Consider the following 15,625-nt stretch of genomic DNA (forward strand, 5'->3'; position numbering starts at 1 on the left):
GCGACTCTGCGTTCATCGAGGTCCGTCAATGGGCCCGCCATATATCGGTATGTGTGATTTTCAAACAACAACTTGATCACGACTCACCAAGAACTGCCAGATGACCATGATGTTCTGGAGGTGCCGCAGCGTTCCAATGTTAGTCACATCAGACTCTCCACGAACATACATAGTCACACTACTGACCATACAACGATAGCTCGCCGCCGCACTATGCTGCTCGTCCATGTCGGATTTGCGCCGAGGCTATTTGTCGGTGAGCATGTCTTTCACAGACACGGACAAGGGCTGACCGGCTGTTTATCCCCTTCGTGGTACGCACGAGCCATCCCCACGGTGACTTCCGAGTCGATCTTGCCGTTCCTGATGAACAGCAGGCCTTGCGGTGAGTGTAATCTTGTGGAGGCTCACTTCCCGTACTGACCGCGACACCGTTTCCGCCCTGACAAGTACCCCGACGCTGTTCTGGTCGTCCTGATGACTATTAGAGCGCGGCGGCTTGTTGGTCGCCGACATCAGGTTACTCTGTCATGCCCACATTGGATATGAGCGCAGACTTGCCTCGCGCTACTACTTTGAGCGCTGTAACTCACAACCGCCATCCCTCGCTGACACCCTATCCAGCCTCCCTCATAAGTCACTGCAATGCGAGATTGCGGAGGTGCAGCAAAACGACGCAGCCCTATTCACCTCTATTGACGTGCCGCACATACGAAAGCACCCGGGCCGCGCGCACATCACGATGTTCGGTGTCGTGTTGTACTCTCGCTATGGCCCATCTCGTGCGCAACTGCTTCCCATCCGTTCGACGTCGGCCCGGTACACACACCCCGTCAAGATCATCGTATGCCGGCGCAGCCGCCACTCAGTAGTGAGTGCCGCAACGCCCATTTGACTGTTTCTGACATCGCTCTTGACGGTCCAGAGGCGTCCCCGAACGTCCGCTTCCACGGCTCCTCCTGTCCAGTGTCCGTCGCGCACGTAGCTCGAGTGCACATCCGGTGGCCTTGACCATGTCCTAACGGTGTCAGATTCACAGCCCAATCACCGTCGAACCGCACTCACCGCTCATCGCTCAACTCGCAAATCCATTCGATTTGACAGCCCTCACTGTGTCCGGTCCGGTGCGTACAGTGGAACTGGCGGTCCATCGCGTGAACAACGACTGACTACCAAGCACAGGACACATAGCCAGGGCCCAGGACAGATACGTTCATGCAGTTTGGCGGTCACAGAGGCAGAGCGCGCGCAGACGGCATCACGCAGGCATCACGTCCCACCACGCGAGCGTGCACACGTTCGCAGCCGCGTCCGAGTGCGACTGGCCGAGTAACCACACAGCGCCCGTTGTGGCGGCTGGTTGTCGAGGCACATGAGCGAGTGAGAGGCCTTCGTCCGCGTCTGCACAACGCGACAGTGCCCAGCGTTGCGCCAGTTCCACCTACAGACTGGGAAGAAGGTCCGCTTGCACGCGCGTCGAAGGGGCTTCAAGTTGAATGGTGACCCGCGGTGTGTCTGCATAAGCCCGTGTCGAGTCTGCGTCAACATATCGCCCACGTCAAACAGCTGTCACGAGCACCATAGGCCGCTGGTCAACCAACCAGCGACCGACACGCTCGTTCCATCAGGACGTGACGACGGCGAGACGCAGCTGATCACTCTAGCGGCGACACGACACAGTGCGCGCCTGCGAGTACGAGGCCGCGCATCGCACAGAGCCGCCCTACGTATCCATTCAGCGTTACGCAACACGACCATGAGCCGACGACCGTCTGCGCCACAGCCAGCCGGCCCGGCAATGTTAGGACACGCGCAATGCAAACGCACATCGTGCACAGGGTTGACTACATTGCCACGCGGGATGCCCCACCTGTTCGTCTCATCGCGGTTCACGAGCGAGTACCCGCCCTGGAAGTTGTACGGGAACTTGAGCAGCGCGTCGTCCTCGCTCTCGATGAACGTCCGCGTGATCTTCTGCTGGAGGACTGTGCTGCCCCAGTCGTCCTCGAACCACGGCTGCTCGACTTCCTCCTGGTGCGTGTGCGTGAACAGCAGCGAGTTCTTCTCGCCCGCGACGTCCAGATCCACCTTGTAGTTGATCACGTGGTCGTGCAGCGAGCCCACTGCGAAGGTTAACAGCTCAGAGGCGCGGCATTGATATCGATGCAGTGAGACGCACTGGTTGTGTCCCGGATCGCGGTACCATAGCCCTCCTGACTGGGCTCCCAGAAGCCACCTTGCAAGTAGCCCGATGCAGACAGGCGGACCTCGATCGTGCCATCGATGTGGAAGATGTAGTCAAACACTGTCCGCAAGCATTTGTCAACGTCCTACACTGTCGACGTTACGTGGGAACTTACAGTAGTCGTAGTTGCCGACGGTCGCGATGGAGCGTACGACGAGGTTGTACCCGCGCACGGCGCCGAACTCCCCCTCCGCGTAGCCCATGTGGCGTGTGATCGGGCGGCCAGAGTCGTGCTCGAATATGCAGATCGCCCTGTGCAGCACGATTCGCCGAGTGAGCGTTGCGACTGTGATGCTTCCAAACTAAGATGCTCACCGCTCGCGTGTGATAGAGCCCGCGAAGGTGTTGGTCGTCGCGGGAAGGAAGACTGCCTCGTGCGGGCAGTCGTAGCCAGGGAGCATGTCGCGCACAGAACCGCCCTGCGTGTCCACTTAGCTATCCGCGACACGACCAGACACGAGATGTACTCACCATACCGAAGAACCTATCGAGCCACGCTGTGGTGCTCTGCATCGGGTCGTTGCCTGCATACTGCGCGATCGCCTCCTGAGGCGCGAGCTAATACCCAGCCGTCATCAGCACAGAGCAGGACCCAGACCAAGAGAGGCCGCACCTCGTAGATGAGGCGCTCACCCCGGAACTTGATGTCCCACAAGCTGAGGCCCATATCACGATCGAAGCCGAGGTACATCCCCCACCCCATCCAGCTCACGTACTGCGTCTCCCTACAACCCACAGCGCAGTCAGCACTCGCCCCCTCATCTGACACAGCACGCACCTGTCCACGCGGAAGCGCAGGCCCGCAAACGACACCGAGCGCGGGCCGGGGAGGTGGTCGAGGTCGCGGCGGGGGCCGTCGGGGCGCTTGCGCGTCGTCCAGTCGATGTCGTGGTTGTCCGGGCGCGCGGGGAGGCGCCTCAGCGTGCCGTTCCGGAACGCGCCCATGAAGTCATCCACGCCCTCGAACACCTGGTGGTTGTACACGATCTGCCGCACACAGTCTGAGCCATGCTGTCGTGTTCGTCATGGGTATTGACACACCTTGAGCAGCTTCCACTCATTGGAATCCGTCCCGGTCATGTCGACGTAGAGGAAGAACCCGACCGGGTGGAGGTACGGCCCTGCGACGTTCCTCCGCCAGTTGATCCAACCTCTCCGGAAGGACCCGTCGAAGCTCAGCGGGCCCACCGCGCCTCCAACGAGGGTGTCGTTCGCGAGCCCCAGCGCGACGCCTCCGAACAGTTCCTACACCCGCATCCAATTAGCAGGCACACACAGACGGCGAGCGCGGCCACACACACCTGGGTTGCCTCCGCCATCTTGGGCATGACGTCGATGAGAATCGGCTGCAGCTCAGCGAGGGTCGTGTACCCTCGCGCGTTGTATGGGATCTCCGGGCGGTGATACACCTCTGTTAGAGGGCGTATGCCTGTCGCGCCGCTCACAGGCAGCGGGCCCACCAAGTAGTCCTGCACTGTCGGCTCCGCCGCGGCGCCGTGGTGGATCGTCACCCGCGCATAACGGTCGGGCGGCGCGGTGTCCTGCGGGTCGGCGAGGTACGCGAGCGCGTCGGCCTTGGCGGGGCGCCATGCGCCGATGTGGTAGATATAGTTGTCCGAGATGTGTGCGGACGTGCCCGGGGTGAGGTTGAGTGCGCGCTCCGGGACATTGAGCCAGTCCGTGAGCGCGGTCGTCTCTGGGACGGTGAGAGAGGCCCAAGGGTTGACAGGTGCTGGGGGCGAGGCGGGGGGCGGGCCGCTTGCCGCGCATTGCTTCAGAGGCCCTTCATGGTCGAGGAGCGCTCCAGGGGACGAGGACGAGGTAGTGAGCGTGTCTGGGCCAAAGTAGGGCGGGAAGGCGTAGAGGAGGGAGAGGGCCGCTGCGCAAACGACGAAGCATACCGAGATGGCAATCCGGCGGGAGCGTGGGCTCCCACGACCCGCGGGAGGGCCTTGCGGGTGGTCGTAGGCCTGATCGTCAGTCTTGAGCGGCTGGTAACCCGCGCTAGACATCGCGAACACGAGGGAGGGACGCGGGGCTCGAGGGAGGAATGCAGGGCGGCCGCGCGGCGGACGGAAGATACTTGTATGGCTGGGAATGCGATGGACGCCCTTCCGCAATGCCGAATGATCAGATTGAGGCTATCTGCGGGTGAATAGGCATGACTCGAGTAGCAGGCCCTCTCATTAGCATAGCGGGCGCCTAGATACACCGGCATCCACACCTGTAGTTGTCTCCCGTCTTTAGAGCTTTGGCGTTGATTATGTCGCGAGTACCAAAACAAGAAGAGCGTAGGGCTCAGGCAAGCAAGCGACCCGGGGGCAATACTGTATGGCAAGGTCGAATTCGTGAGGCAGTTCAGTCGGAGAAACGGGACGATTCATTGCTGGGAGTCGCTTCAGGAGGGCAAGATTCTTGTTTGACTTCAGAACTTTCCCGTGGCATGAGAGCAAGGACGGATGGCAGCTGGGAGCCGTCGACGGCGGCCTGGCCCAACACCGCGTCACGTGTCTGAGGCAGCGCGTCGCGCGTCGACGGACGCGTCTCCTCCTCTTCCTCAGTCCTCCTCTCGTTTCCCGCGCGCGCACTGGTTCGGGCGTGCCCAAAGTCCAGCGCGAGCTCGAGAGTAAGTGCTCTGTCTGCGGGCCTATGGACGACACCCAGTCGCTGCATTCTGGTGCGCACATTGGCGCTCGTGTCTGCGTTCGCTCGCTCTGACACCACCCGCTAGACCACTCTGCTGCGCTCATCCCATCCCCGCCGTCTTATACGCTCGCCGCTCACACCATCGTTTTCACTCCCTCTTCCAACGCCGCAAATCCCCGCGGGGCGCGTAGACTGCTCGAAAGGTCAGCTCACTTCCCATTCTCGCCAGTGCGAGCCCCCGCACACCGTCCTCCCCCCGCACGCTGCTGTCCGAGCGCTCTCTGCGGCCCATCGACCTTCTGGTGAGGGATGCAGTGACCGCACGATAGCAGCAGCTCATTGTGTCGAGGGACACACGGGTCATAGCAATTGGACAGCATCGTGCAAGTGTGCCAGAACTGTGCACCGGCTGCTGTCGAAACTGTGCGCGGACTCGGACAGCAATGCCGAGGAGGAAAACGCCGCACAGCGCGACGTCGGTTTCTTGTGTCTTGGCGCCTCGGTGGGTCAACCGGTGAGTTTGAAACCCGCTTTCGCCAACACACAAGATGCTCACCTCATATGTGCCCTGTCGCGAGCCGCCAGCACCCGAGCGCGCTGCGGTCGACAGTGTCCTTCCCAGGCGGTCACCACCCGCGCTCGCCGGACATCCATCATTCCGCCTTCTTCAATCGCGGCCCACTATGCACGACGCGCGTCCTCACCACGCGTGCCTCTACAGCCCAACCATCGCCCGACGTACGACCCGGCGACGGTCCGCTGCGACGCGGGTCCGCTGGCGTCGACGAAACGCATACCCCGGGAAGCGGTGCCTTGTACATCGTCGATCGTGCGGGGCAACGCTTCGTGGCAGAGAACGGGCAGAGCCGTTCGTGGCTGGCACCGCGAGCTCACCGAGACTGATGGGTGCTGAGCACGACGTGCTGGACAGCGACCGATGTGCCTCGGCAGGCGGCACGACGAGCCGGGCGGCGGCGACGCACAACCGTCGACTTGAGGGGCTTGTGGACGCTGTGGGCCCAGAGGTAGGTGCGACGGCGGGCGAGCCATCCGCGTCTTGCGCACGGCGGTGCTGGGCGCGAGAGAACATCGCCTGGACGCGGGCGATACAACACGTCTCTCGCGCGATAGATGTCTCTGCGAGCGGAGGTGAGTTTACGTCGGTGCGGTGCACACGCGACACGCCGTACTGTGCTGTGCCAGCTACCGCGATCGGGAGCACAATTGAGCAGAGACCACCTCACCGCGAGACAGGACAGCGGCATCTCCCACGCCGCTCGTCCGACGATGTAGCGTCGACGCGGGCGCGCGCGTCGGATGCGTGTGTCTCGGCGAAGCTCCAGAAGCGCAGCCCGTGCACTGTCAACTGGACAGTGAGCCTGCTCCCGGGCATGCACGGCTCTGTCGGGCAGCGATGAGTTGCGTTGGGCAGTGACGAGAACGATGGTGCGCACCTCCGTCCGTGCCTAAACCGGATCGCGACTCGGCTCTACGTCGCTCGTCCGGTGGGCTCCGCTTGGGTCGCGCAGCAGCCGAACCCGTGTTGAACAGCGCATGCTGCCGCTCATGGACGGTTTGCTGGCGGACTGCATGGGTGCTTTTCAGAGAACTGTGCCCAGTCGAGCGCGTCGGCTCGCCTCTCCTGCGTATCCGTCGTTAGTGGTCCGCAATGGTGACTCTCGAGTGGGACGTCATCAACGTACTTTGGCTTCTCAGCGGCCTCATCTCATCGTCAGGTGTCCGGTTCAGGTTCCGTTGCGCTCGCCTTAACGCGTCGAAGACGTGTCGGCGATCCTGCTCGCGGCACAAGCGTCGCGTCGTCGACAATGGCTTGTCACCGGGTACGCACAAGGCTTTGCGCCGCGGCTCTACAACGCTCGTCCGGCAGGCCGCAGAGCTGTCCGTGCTCATGGGCTCCGGGCGGTCTGCTGGACGGCGACACGCCGCGCTGGGCGCGAGGACTGATCAGTAAGACGGCTCGCTCTCTGCGCATTCGCCGTTAGTGTCCCGCGGTGCGGACTCTCGAGTATGACATCGCAAACACACCTTTGCTCCCAGCCGCCGGAGCTCACCTGCGTGTCGCGAGCTTTCATGCGTAGGCCTCGCGTTGGCCTGCAGTATGGCGAAGTCGTTCAACGGACATCCTACTCGCGATATTGGTGCAGGCGTCGCGACCTCGACGATGTTGCGGGCATTCGGTATGCACAAGCCTTCACGTCGCCTGTGCTCTTTGGGACTGTCAGTGTACGATTCAGAGGCAACATTGTAGTGTGGGTACTTACTGTGAGAGCGGAATGTTGCGGTGAGGGAGTCCGGCTCAATACGTAGTACATACTGCAAATGTACTGACTGCAGCAAGCGCGTACCGCGCTATGTAACTTCGGGTCGTCATGGTACGACCGTCGAGTCCTTCGTGTCGCGTATCGCGGCGATCGCACGGCCTCTCGCCGATCAACATGAGGAGGTGCGGGTCTCTGTCTTGGCTCACCCTTCTCTGTTTGTGTTTGACTGGCGTGTGAGATGCCGTAGTAAATGTGTGTTGGGCCTAATTGAGCTGTAAGTATGCTCCATGGTGCACATCCTGGACCGACTTGTTATCTGCGAGTTGAGCAGCTACTGTGTGCATTGCTGGGATGAAGACTAGGTATCTTCCATTGTCCAAGTGTTCTGTGTGGTACGTACAATGATGGTACTCATTCCCAGAGCATAAGCCTTGCAATCAGGACGGCAGTGGCCAAATATGGTAGTACTCTCCAAATGAGGATGACACACAGGCAACACATCTATTCTTCGCACGGGCTAGATCTACTGTATCTCATCGTGACCATCACCGAGGTGCGCAGTATCTTCAAACTCCTCAATGTCATCCGAGTCATACACAAACTCATCCGACTTTGGCCCCGACAGCATGCGCCCAGGCCGCCGCCTCACAACCCGGTGACATTTGTAGTCCTTCCGGATCACTCGTTTCCGTGGTGGTACGTACTTGCCAGGCGAAGCGGTCTCGGGTGTGAGCGTGCGGACCGTTGCATAGCTGACCTTGATGAACCGCAGCTCGCCTTTCTCGAAGCGATCAAGCAGATCTCGGATACGCTCGACTGCATTCGGGAGGTTGCTGAGGTTCTCGAATGGGACATCCTCACCCCATCCTTCAAGCATGACCTCGTGTGCCTTGACAACGTGCTTGAGGAAGCCTGCTGCTGTCCACTTCATGGAAGCCGTCTGAACACCCGTGAGTTTCCCTGTGATGTAAAGGGTCAGTGGTGGCACATACTACAGATTCATCTCTGATGGTACGTACGAAGGGCCTTGGTCAGCTTGTCGCGCAGCTCATGCTTGAGTGCATCACGGACAGTCCTGTCAGTCTGTGTATCCTGCATGTCCATCGGAGGTGCGACTGGGACTGGGAACTCGAATTTGAATGCGTAGGTGGTTGCTGGAACGAACTGTAGCACCGTCGGCGATGTCTTTGATTGTTTTCCGGGCATGACTCTGCTGCCAGCAGAACTTCAGTATAGTATGGATCTCAATCAAGTTGGACGTACCAGAGATTAGCCACAACGGTAGGTCCGAAGCTGCGGAATCATCGAGTCAAGGCTGCACATTAAATACGGTTGGAAATGGGCATACAGAGTCTAGCTTCGGCTACATCCAAGACTGGGTACATCTACCTTAGCGAGGGCAGACTTACTTTACACAGTATGGCATAGTATTCAGCAGAGCTCACAAAACAGATTCAACTTAGCGGTCGGCCATACACAGAGCTTGTCCTGGAATGTTGCAGCACTCTACTACAGCGCCGAACCAATTACATACTACGTTGGTTAGTCCGTGAGCAGCGGACATCCGTCTAATTATTCTCCATGACTACGGGATTGCTGCTCCCACTGTGAGATACTCGCTGCGGCAATGTTCAAGGTTGCCGATATCGGTTTCCCGGATGGGCCCGCACCAATTGTACGCAAACCGTACGAGAGACATTCTGGCATTGCAAGCAATGCTAGACAATGCATGCCCGGGGTCCCAAGCATATTGCTGGACCTGTCTTGTGCAAACAAAGTTCCCAGACTAAACCACTCGCGCTGCTGAACATCGCGCCCCAGTAGTGCCCCGGTCACGCAGATCTAGATACTATACTTGAGGAGGTGCCCGGCGCTGCCCGCGCACCCAAAGGCATGGTCTGTACGCGACGGGTGTTACTGGCTAGCAACAGCGCAATTAGAAGTGACAAAAATGTGATAGAATACGTGTGAATCAACCCATGCTTCGTGTCTTGCAGTACTCCCGCTGACCGGCGCTGATTTCATGACACTATCCATTCGCTATCCAGTAGTGTGGCTTCTATCATATGCTTGATGTCGGAAAGCTCGTTTTCCGACACTGTAATATCATCAACAATGTGTTATCGTGCTCAAGTATAGTCGACTGACCTAAATGGCACTTGCCGTACCTACTTCCTTGAAATGCCGTTAATGTGTACGGGTGTTTCATTGCGCTTATGTTTGTTGGTAACCCGCGGGGAGCAGACCCGCACGCCAGAAAAAAATCATCCCGCGACAGTCCATCACACACCGTCGTGAAGCGCAGATGTGTTCCGACGAGCAATGCTATGCGCAGCTTGCTACTAGAAGCCTACCAGGTAGTCAGGACCTCGCCGAAGATGTCTCCAGCCGATGGCAGGACAACCTGTTTCCTCCCTCAGCTTCAGGACTATGGAGGTTCCTCGACCTTGGACCCATCCGTGCTCCTGGCACATGGCGCAGGTCTATTGCCACTGCAATTGACTGACTACACCTCGTTCTCGATGCAAGCAGAAACATCCGGCCACTACCAAGTTCCAACATAAGTCCAAGGCGCGAAGCCCAATCAACGAGCCGGGGAACCGATCGCAACACTCACCGCCCCGCGATATTCAGTCTCGCTTCACAGTCTCCATGGCTCCATGATCCTTCTCGCCGCCCAATGTCAGACCGCGCCATGTCCGCAACGTAACCCTCAGTACATGTCCAGTCGCCAGGCACTGGGTCGACAACGAGGGTGCCCCAAGCCGGTGCTGAAATACAGCACATCAGATGCACGGAATCGAATCGCCGGACAGCAACCACCGACAGAAATCCCCCGTAACATTATATAATGCGGCACTTCGCATTGCGTGCGTACGACCCAGCCTCTTTCCCCGAGCACAACAGTCCGAGTCACCGCCAGTCAGCTTCCCCCACGCCATCCTCGATGACCCATCTTCAGTTCACAGACCCCGCGGTGCGTCATCTAACGTCGTTACTGACAAGGGCTCACTTATCTATTCGGCAGCGTGGTTGATCATGATGTTCTGGAGGTGCCGCAGTCTTCATGAAGCTCCACTGCTGATCGGTCCACATGAACATGTACACGTCTAGCCGCTTGCTCTTCGTAGTGATGTAGTATCCCGACTCCGCCGGTAAGTTGTCTTTGCTATGTCTGCGACTCTGCGTTCATCGAGGTCCGTCAATGGGCCCGCCATATATCGGTATGTGTGATTTTCAAACAACAACTTGATCACGACTCACCAAGAACTGCCAGATGACCATGATGTTCTGGAGGTGCCGCAGCGTTCCAATGTTAGTCACATCAGACTCTCCACGAACATACATAGTCACACTACTGACCATACAACGATAGCTCGCCGCCGCACTATGCTGCTCGTCCATGTCGGATTTGCGCCGAGGCTATTTGTCGGTGAGCATGTCTTTCACAGACACGGACAAGGGCTGACCGGCTGTTTATCCCCTTCGTGGTACGCACGAGCCATCCCCACGGTGACTTCCGAGTCGATCTTGCCGTTCCTGATGAACAGCAGGCCTTGCGGTGAGTGTAATCTTGTGGAGGCTCACTTCCCGTACTGACCGCGACACCGTTTCCGCCCTGACAAGTACCCCGACGCTGTTCTGGTCGTCCTGATGACTATTAGAGCGCGGCGGCTTGTTGGTCGCCGACATCAGGTTACTCTGTCATGCCCACATTGGATATGAGCGCAGACTTGCCTCGCGCTACTACTTTGAGCGCTGTAACTCACAACCGCCATCCCTCGCTGACACCCTATCCAGCCTCCCTCATAAGTCACTGCAATGCGAGATTGCGGAGGTGCAGCAAAACGACGCAGCCCTATTCACCTCTATTGACGTGCCGCACATACGAAAGCACCCGGGCCGCGCGCACATCACGATGTTCGGTGTCGTGTTGTACTCTCGCTATGGCCCATCTCGTGCGCAACTGCTTCCCATCCGTTCGACGTCGGCCCGGTACACACACCCCGTCAAGATCATCGTATGCCGGCGCAGCCGCCACTCAGTAGTGAGTGCCGCAACGCCCATTTGACTGTTTCTGACATCGCTCTTGACGGTCCAGAGGCGTCCCCGAACGTCCGCTTCCACGGCTCCTCCTGTCCAGTGTCCGTCGCGCACGTAGCTCGAGTGCACATCCGGTGGCCTTGACCATGTCCTAACGGTGTCAGATTCACAGCCCAATCACCGTCGAACCGCACTCACCGCTCATCGCTCAACTCGCAAATCCATTCGATTTGACAGCCCTCACTGTGTCCGGTCCGGTGCGTACAGTGGAACTGGCGGTCCATCGCGTGAACAACGACTGACTACCAAGCACAGGACACATAGCCAGGGCCCAGGACAGATACGTTCATGCAGTTTGGCGGTCACAGAGGCAGAGCGCGCGCAGACGGCATCACGCAGGCATCACGTCCCACCACGCGAGCGTGCACACGTTCGCAGCCGCGTCCGAGTGCGACTGGCCGAGTAACCACACAGCGCCCGTTGTGGCGGCTGGTTGTCGAGGCACATGAGCGAGTGAGAGGCCTTCGTCCGCGTCTGCACAACGCGACAGTGCCCAGCGTTGCGCCAGTTCCACCTACAGACTGGGAAGAAGGTCCGCTTGCACGCGCGTCGAAGGGGCTTCAAGTTGAATGGTGACCCGCGGTGTGTCTGCATAAGCCCGTGTCGAGTCTGCGTCAACATATCGCCCACGTCAAACAGCTGTCACGAGCACCATAGGCCGCTGGTCAACCAACCAGCGACCGACACGCTCGTTCCATCAGGACGTGACGACGGCGAGACGCAGCTGATCACTCTAGCGGCGACACGACACAGTGCGCGCCTGCGAGTACGAGGCCGCGCATCGCACAGAGCCGCCCTACGTATCCATTCAGCGTTACGCAACACGACCATGAGCCGACGACCGTCTGCGCCACAGCCAGCCGGCCCGGCAATGTTAGGACACGCGCAATGCAAACGCACATCGTGCACAGGGTTGACTACATTGCCACGCGGGATGCCCCACCTGTTCGTCTCATCGCGGTTCACGAGCGAGTACCCGCCCTGGAAGTTGTACGGGAACTTGAGCAGCGCGTCGTCCTCGCTCTCGATGAACGTCCGCGTGATCTTCTGCTGGAGGACTGTGCTGCCCCAGTCGTCCTCGAACCACGGCTGCTCGACTTCCTCCTGGTGCGTGTGCGTGAACAGCAGCGAGTTCTTCTCGCCCGCGACGTCCAGATCCACCTTGTAGTTGATCACGTGGTCGTGCAGCGAGCCCACTGCGAAGGTTAACAGCTCAGAGGCGCGGCATTGATATCGATGCAGTGAGACGCACTGGTTGTGTCCCGGATCGCGGTACCATAGCCCTCCTGACTGGGCTCCCAGAAGCCACCTTGCAAGTAGCCCGATGCAGACAGGCGGACCTCGATCGTGCCATCGATGTGGAAGATGTAGTCAAACACTGTCCGCAAGCATTTGTCAACGTCCTACACTGTCGACGTTACGTGGGAACTTACAGTAGTCGTAGTTGCCGACGGTCGCGATGGAGCGTACGACGAGGTTGTACCCGCGCACGGCGCCGAACTCCCCCTCCGCGTAGCCCATGTGGCGTGTGATCGGGCGGCCAGAGTCGTGCTCGAATATGCAGATCGCCCTGTGCAGCACGATTCGCCGAGTGAGCGTTGCGACTGTGATGCTTCCAAACTAAGATGCTCACCGCTCGCGTGTGATAGAGCCCGCGAAGGTGTTGGTCGTCGCGGGAAGGAAGACTGCCTCGTGCGGGCAGTCGTAGCCAGGGAGCATGTCGCGCACAGAACCGCCCTGCGTGTCCACTTAGCTATCCGCGACACGACCAGACACGAGATGTACTCACCATACCGAAGAACCTATCGAGCCACGCTGTGGTGCTCTGCATCGGGTCGTTGCCTGCATACTGCGCGATCGCCTCCTGAGGCGCGAGCTAATACCCAGCCGTCATCAGCACAGAGCAGGACCCAGACCAAGAGAGGCCGCACCTCGTAGATGAGGCGCTCACCCCGGAACTTGATGTCCCACAAGCTGAGGCCCATATCACGATCGAAGCCGAGGTACATCCCCCACCCCATCCAGCTCACGTACTGCGTCTCCCTACAACCCACAGCGCAGTCAGCACTCGCCCCCTCATCTGACACAGCACGCACCTGTCCACGCGGAAGCGCAGGCCCGCAAACGACACCGAGCGCGGGCCGGGGAGGTGGTCGAGGTCGCGGCGGGGGCCGTCGGGGCGCTTGCGCGTCGTCCAGTCGATGTCGTGGTTGTCCGGGCGCGCGGGGAGGCGCCTCAGCGTGCCGTTCCGGAACGCGCCCATGAAGTCATCCACGCCCTCGAACACCTGGTGGTTGTACACGATCTGCCGCACACAGTCTGAGCCATGCTGTCGTGTTCGTCATGGGTATTGACACACCTTGAGCAGCTTCCACTCATTGGAATCCGTCCCGGTCATGTCGACGTAGAGGAAGAACCCGACCGGGTGGAGGTACGGCCCTGCGACGTTCCTCCGCCAGTTGATCCAACCTCTCCGGAAGGACCCGTCGAAGCTCAGCGGGCCCACCGCGCCTCCAACGAGGGTGTCGTTCGCGAGCCCCAGCGCGACGCCTCCGAACAGTTCCTACACCCGCATCCAATTAGCAGGCACACACAGACGGCGAGCGCGGCCACACACACCTGGGTTGCCTCCGCCATCTTGGGCATGACGTCGATGAGAATCGGCTGCAGCTCAGCGAGGGTCGTGTACCCTCGCGCGTTGTATGGGATCTCCGGGCGGTGATACACCTCTGTTAGAGGGCGTATGCCTGTCGCGCCGCTCACAGGCAGCGGGCCCACCAAGTAGTCCTGCACTGTCGGCTCCGCCGCGGCGCCGTGGTGGATCGTCACCCGCGCATAACGGTCGGGCGGCGCGGTGTCCTGCGGGTCGGCGAGGTACGCGAGCGCGTCGGCCTTGGCGGGGCGCCATGCGCCGATGTGGTAGATATAGTTGTCCGAGATGTGTGCGGACGTGCCCGGGGTGAGGTTGAGTGCGCGCTCCGGGACATTGAGCCAGTCCGTGAGCGCGGTCGTCTCTGGGACGGTGAGAGAGGCCCAAGGGTTGACAGGTGCTGGGGGCGAGGCGGGGGGCGGGCCGCTTGCCGCGCATTGCTTCAGAGGCCCTTCATGGTCGAGGAGCGCTCCAGGGGACGAGGACGAGGTAGTGAGCGTGTCTGGGCCAAAGTAGGGCGGGAAGGCGTAGAGGAGGGAGAGGGCCGCTGCGCAAACGACGAAGCATACCGAGATGGCAATCCGGCGGGAGCGTGGGCTCCCACGACCCGCGGGAGGGCCTTGCGGGTGGTCGTAGGCCTGATCGTCAGTCTTGAGCGGCTGGTAACCCGCGCTAGACATCGCGAACACGAGGGAGGGACGCGGGGCTCGAGGGAGGAATGCAGGGCGGCCGCGCGGCGGACGGAAGATACTTGTATGGCTGGGAATGCGATGGACGCCCTTCCGCAATGCCGAATGATCAGATTGAGGCTATCTGCGGGTGAATAGGCATGACTCGAGTAGCAGGCCCTCTCATTAGCATAGCGGGCGCCTAGATACACCGGCATCCACACCTGTAGTTGTCTCCCGTCTTTAGAGCTTTGGCGTTGATTATGTCGCGAGTACCAAAACAAGAAGAGCGTAGGGCTCAGGCAAGCAAGCGACCCGGGGGCAATACTGTATGGCAAGGTCGAATTCGTGAGGCAGTTCAGTCGGAGAAACGGGACGATTCATTGCTGGGAGTCGCTCGTACCTAGGCTCATATCGCGATATGCTACTCCTAATGGATGATTGACCGTGTAAAAGATCGACCGCGCGAGTTCGCGGCCGTCCTTGGCGGTGTGCTGTGTATCCATAGTACAGTAGTCTTTGTCAAGTCATCGGGATTCGTGGCAGCAGCGTTGGATGCCTGTCTGGCTACTTGAGGCCTCAGCTGACGAGGAAATTGTTCGTAAAGCTTGAAGACGGATCTGTATAAGCGTCCTGAGGGGAAGTTGATGCTGTGATGACCCGCGAAGTGCGCTGTTTCCCATGGCATGAAAAGATAGACGTGTGGTATTTGAGAGAGGTGCTTCGGCGCTCCCTCCTCGGCGGCCTGGTCATCCATATATCACGTGCGCTACAGTACCGCTTCTGATAGTGACAGTGTCAGCGACAGTGAATCTTTGAAGTTGTGGTGCCCTACATATATACGTCCAATCTACGTCTAGACACTTACACAGAGCCTCGTATGTATCTCTCCATCCCAATTGTACCAGCTTGCGGCTAAAGTTCCTGAAAAGCATGTGCTTCTTGCAGATTGCCAGGTGAAGGCACCGAGCAAGAAAGAGTTGTCCTCACCAACTACCTATCCTCTGCGTTTGAGCTTGCATCTTCAACC

The 15,625-nt window shown here is 59.5% G+C and overlaps 4 protein-coding genes across 4 annotated transcripts; 1 reads left to right on the forward strand and 3 right to left on the reverse strand.

Annotated features, from left to right (window-relative positions):
- Nucleotides 1–1,835: 1,835 nt before the first annotated feature.
- C8Q71DRAFT_779755 (copper amine oxidase) lies at nucleotides 1,836–4,747 on the reverse strand (the record flags this gene model as incomplete). Its single annotated transcript, XM_047924819.1, has 10 exons — nucleotides 4,470–4,747; nucleotides 3,547–4,390; nucleotides 3,287–3,490; nucleotides 3,024–3,232; nucleotides 2,859–2,970; nucleotides 2,717–2,803; nucleotides 2,561–2,664; nucleotides 2,361–2,497; nucleotides 2,180–2,305; nucleotides 1,836–2,123 (listed from the first exon to the last, which is right to left on the reverse strand). Coding segments are annotated over exons 2-10 (1,978 nt in total), but the record flags the coding sequence as incomplete, so codon positions are not given.
- A 69-nt stretch (nucleotides 4,748–4,816) lies between these two features.
- On the forward strand, nucleotides 4,817–6,435 carry C8Q71DRAFT_280728 (uncharacterized protein). The gene is made up of 3 exons (XM_047917494.1): nucleotides 4,817–4,922; nucleotides 4,977–5,094; nucleotides 5,613–6,435. Exons 1-3 carry the CDS (start codon nucleotides 4,895–4,897, stop codon nucleotides 6,307–6,309), a joined length of 843 nt encoding a protein of 280 aa, XP_047775127.1. The 5' UTR covers nucleotides 4,817–4,894; the 3' UTR covers nucleotides 6,310–6,435.
- Nucleotides 6,436–7,689: 1,254 nt separating this feature from the next.
- C8Q71DRAFT_779768 (uncharacterized protein) lies at nucleotides 7,690–8,370 on the reverse strand. The gene is made up of 2 exons (XM_047924820.1): nucleotides 8,197–8,370; nucleotides 7,690–8,147 (listed from the first exon to the last, which is right to left on the reverse strand). Exon 2 carries the CDS (start codon nucleotides 8,102–8,104, stop codon nucleotides 7,697–7,699), a length of 408 nt encoding a protein of 135 aa, XP_047775128.1. The 5' UTR covers nucleotides 8,105–8,147; nucleotides 8,197–8,370; the 3' UTR covers nucleotides 7,690–7,696.
- Nucleotides 8,371–11,710: 3,340 nt separating this feature from the next.
- C8Q71DRAFT_280759 (amine oxidase catalytic domain-containing protein) lies at nucleotides 11,711–14,702 on the reverse strand. Its single transcript, XM_047917495.1, has 9 exons — nucleotides 13,897–14,702; nucleotides 13,637–13,840; nucleotides 13,374–13,582; nucleotides 13,209–13,320; nucleotides 13,067–13,153; nucleotides 12,911–13,014; nucleotides 12,711–12,847; nucleotides 12,530–12,655; nucleotides 11,711–12,473 (listed from the first exon to the last, which is right to left on the reverse strand). The coding sequence occupies exons 1-9, from the start codon at nucleotides 14,605–14,607 to the stop codon at nucleotides 11,920–11,922; spliced, it is 2,244 nt and encodes a 747-aa protein (XP_047775129.1). The 5' UTR covers nucleotides 14,608–14,702; the 3' UTR covers nucleotides 11,711–11,919.
- Nucleotides 14,703–15,625: the final 923 nt, after the last annotated feature.

Source organism: Rhodofomes roseus, assembly GCF_022264815.1.
Source record: "Rhodofomes roseus strain CIRM-BRFM 1785 chromosome Unknown C8Q71scaffold_23, whole genome shotgun sequence".
NCBI classification, from domain to species: Eukaryota; Fungi; Basidiomycota; class Agaricomycetes; order Polyporales; family Fomitopsidaceae; genus Rhodofomes; species Rhodofomes roseus.

Coding starts and splice junctions, on each gene's coding strand:
- C8Q71DRAFT_280728 (XM_047917494.1), top strand. CDS start 4,895: ATGGACGACACCCAGTCGCTGCATTCTG. Junction 4,923..4,976: donor CACCCAGTCGCTGCATTCTG/GTGCGCACATTG, acceptor ACCACCCGCTAG/ACCACTCTGCTGCGCTCATC. Junction 5,095..5,612: donor GCGCGTAGACTGCTCGAAAG/GTCAGCTCACTT, acceptor GTGCCTCTACAG/CCCAACCATCGCCCGACGTA.
- C8Q71DRAFT_779768 (XM_047924820.1), bottom strand. CDS start 8,104: ATGAAGTGGACAGCAGCAGGCTTCCTCAAGCACGTTGTCAAGGCACAC.
- C8Q71DRAFT_280759 (XM_047917495.1), bottom strand. CDS start 14,607: ATGTCTAGCGCGGGTTACCAGCCGCTCAAGACTGACGATCAGGCCTAC. Junction 13,841..13,896: donor AGATGGCGGAGGCAACCCAG/GTGTGTGTGGCC, acceptor ATGCGGGTGTAG/GAACTGTTCGGAGGCGTCGC. Junction 12,848..12,910: donor GGCTCTATCACACGCGAGCG/GTGAGCATCTTA, acceptor CGTGCTGCACAG/GGCGATCTGCATATTCGAGC.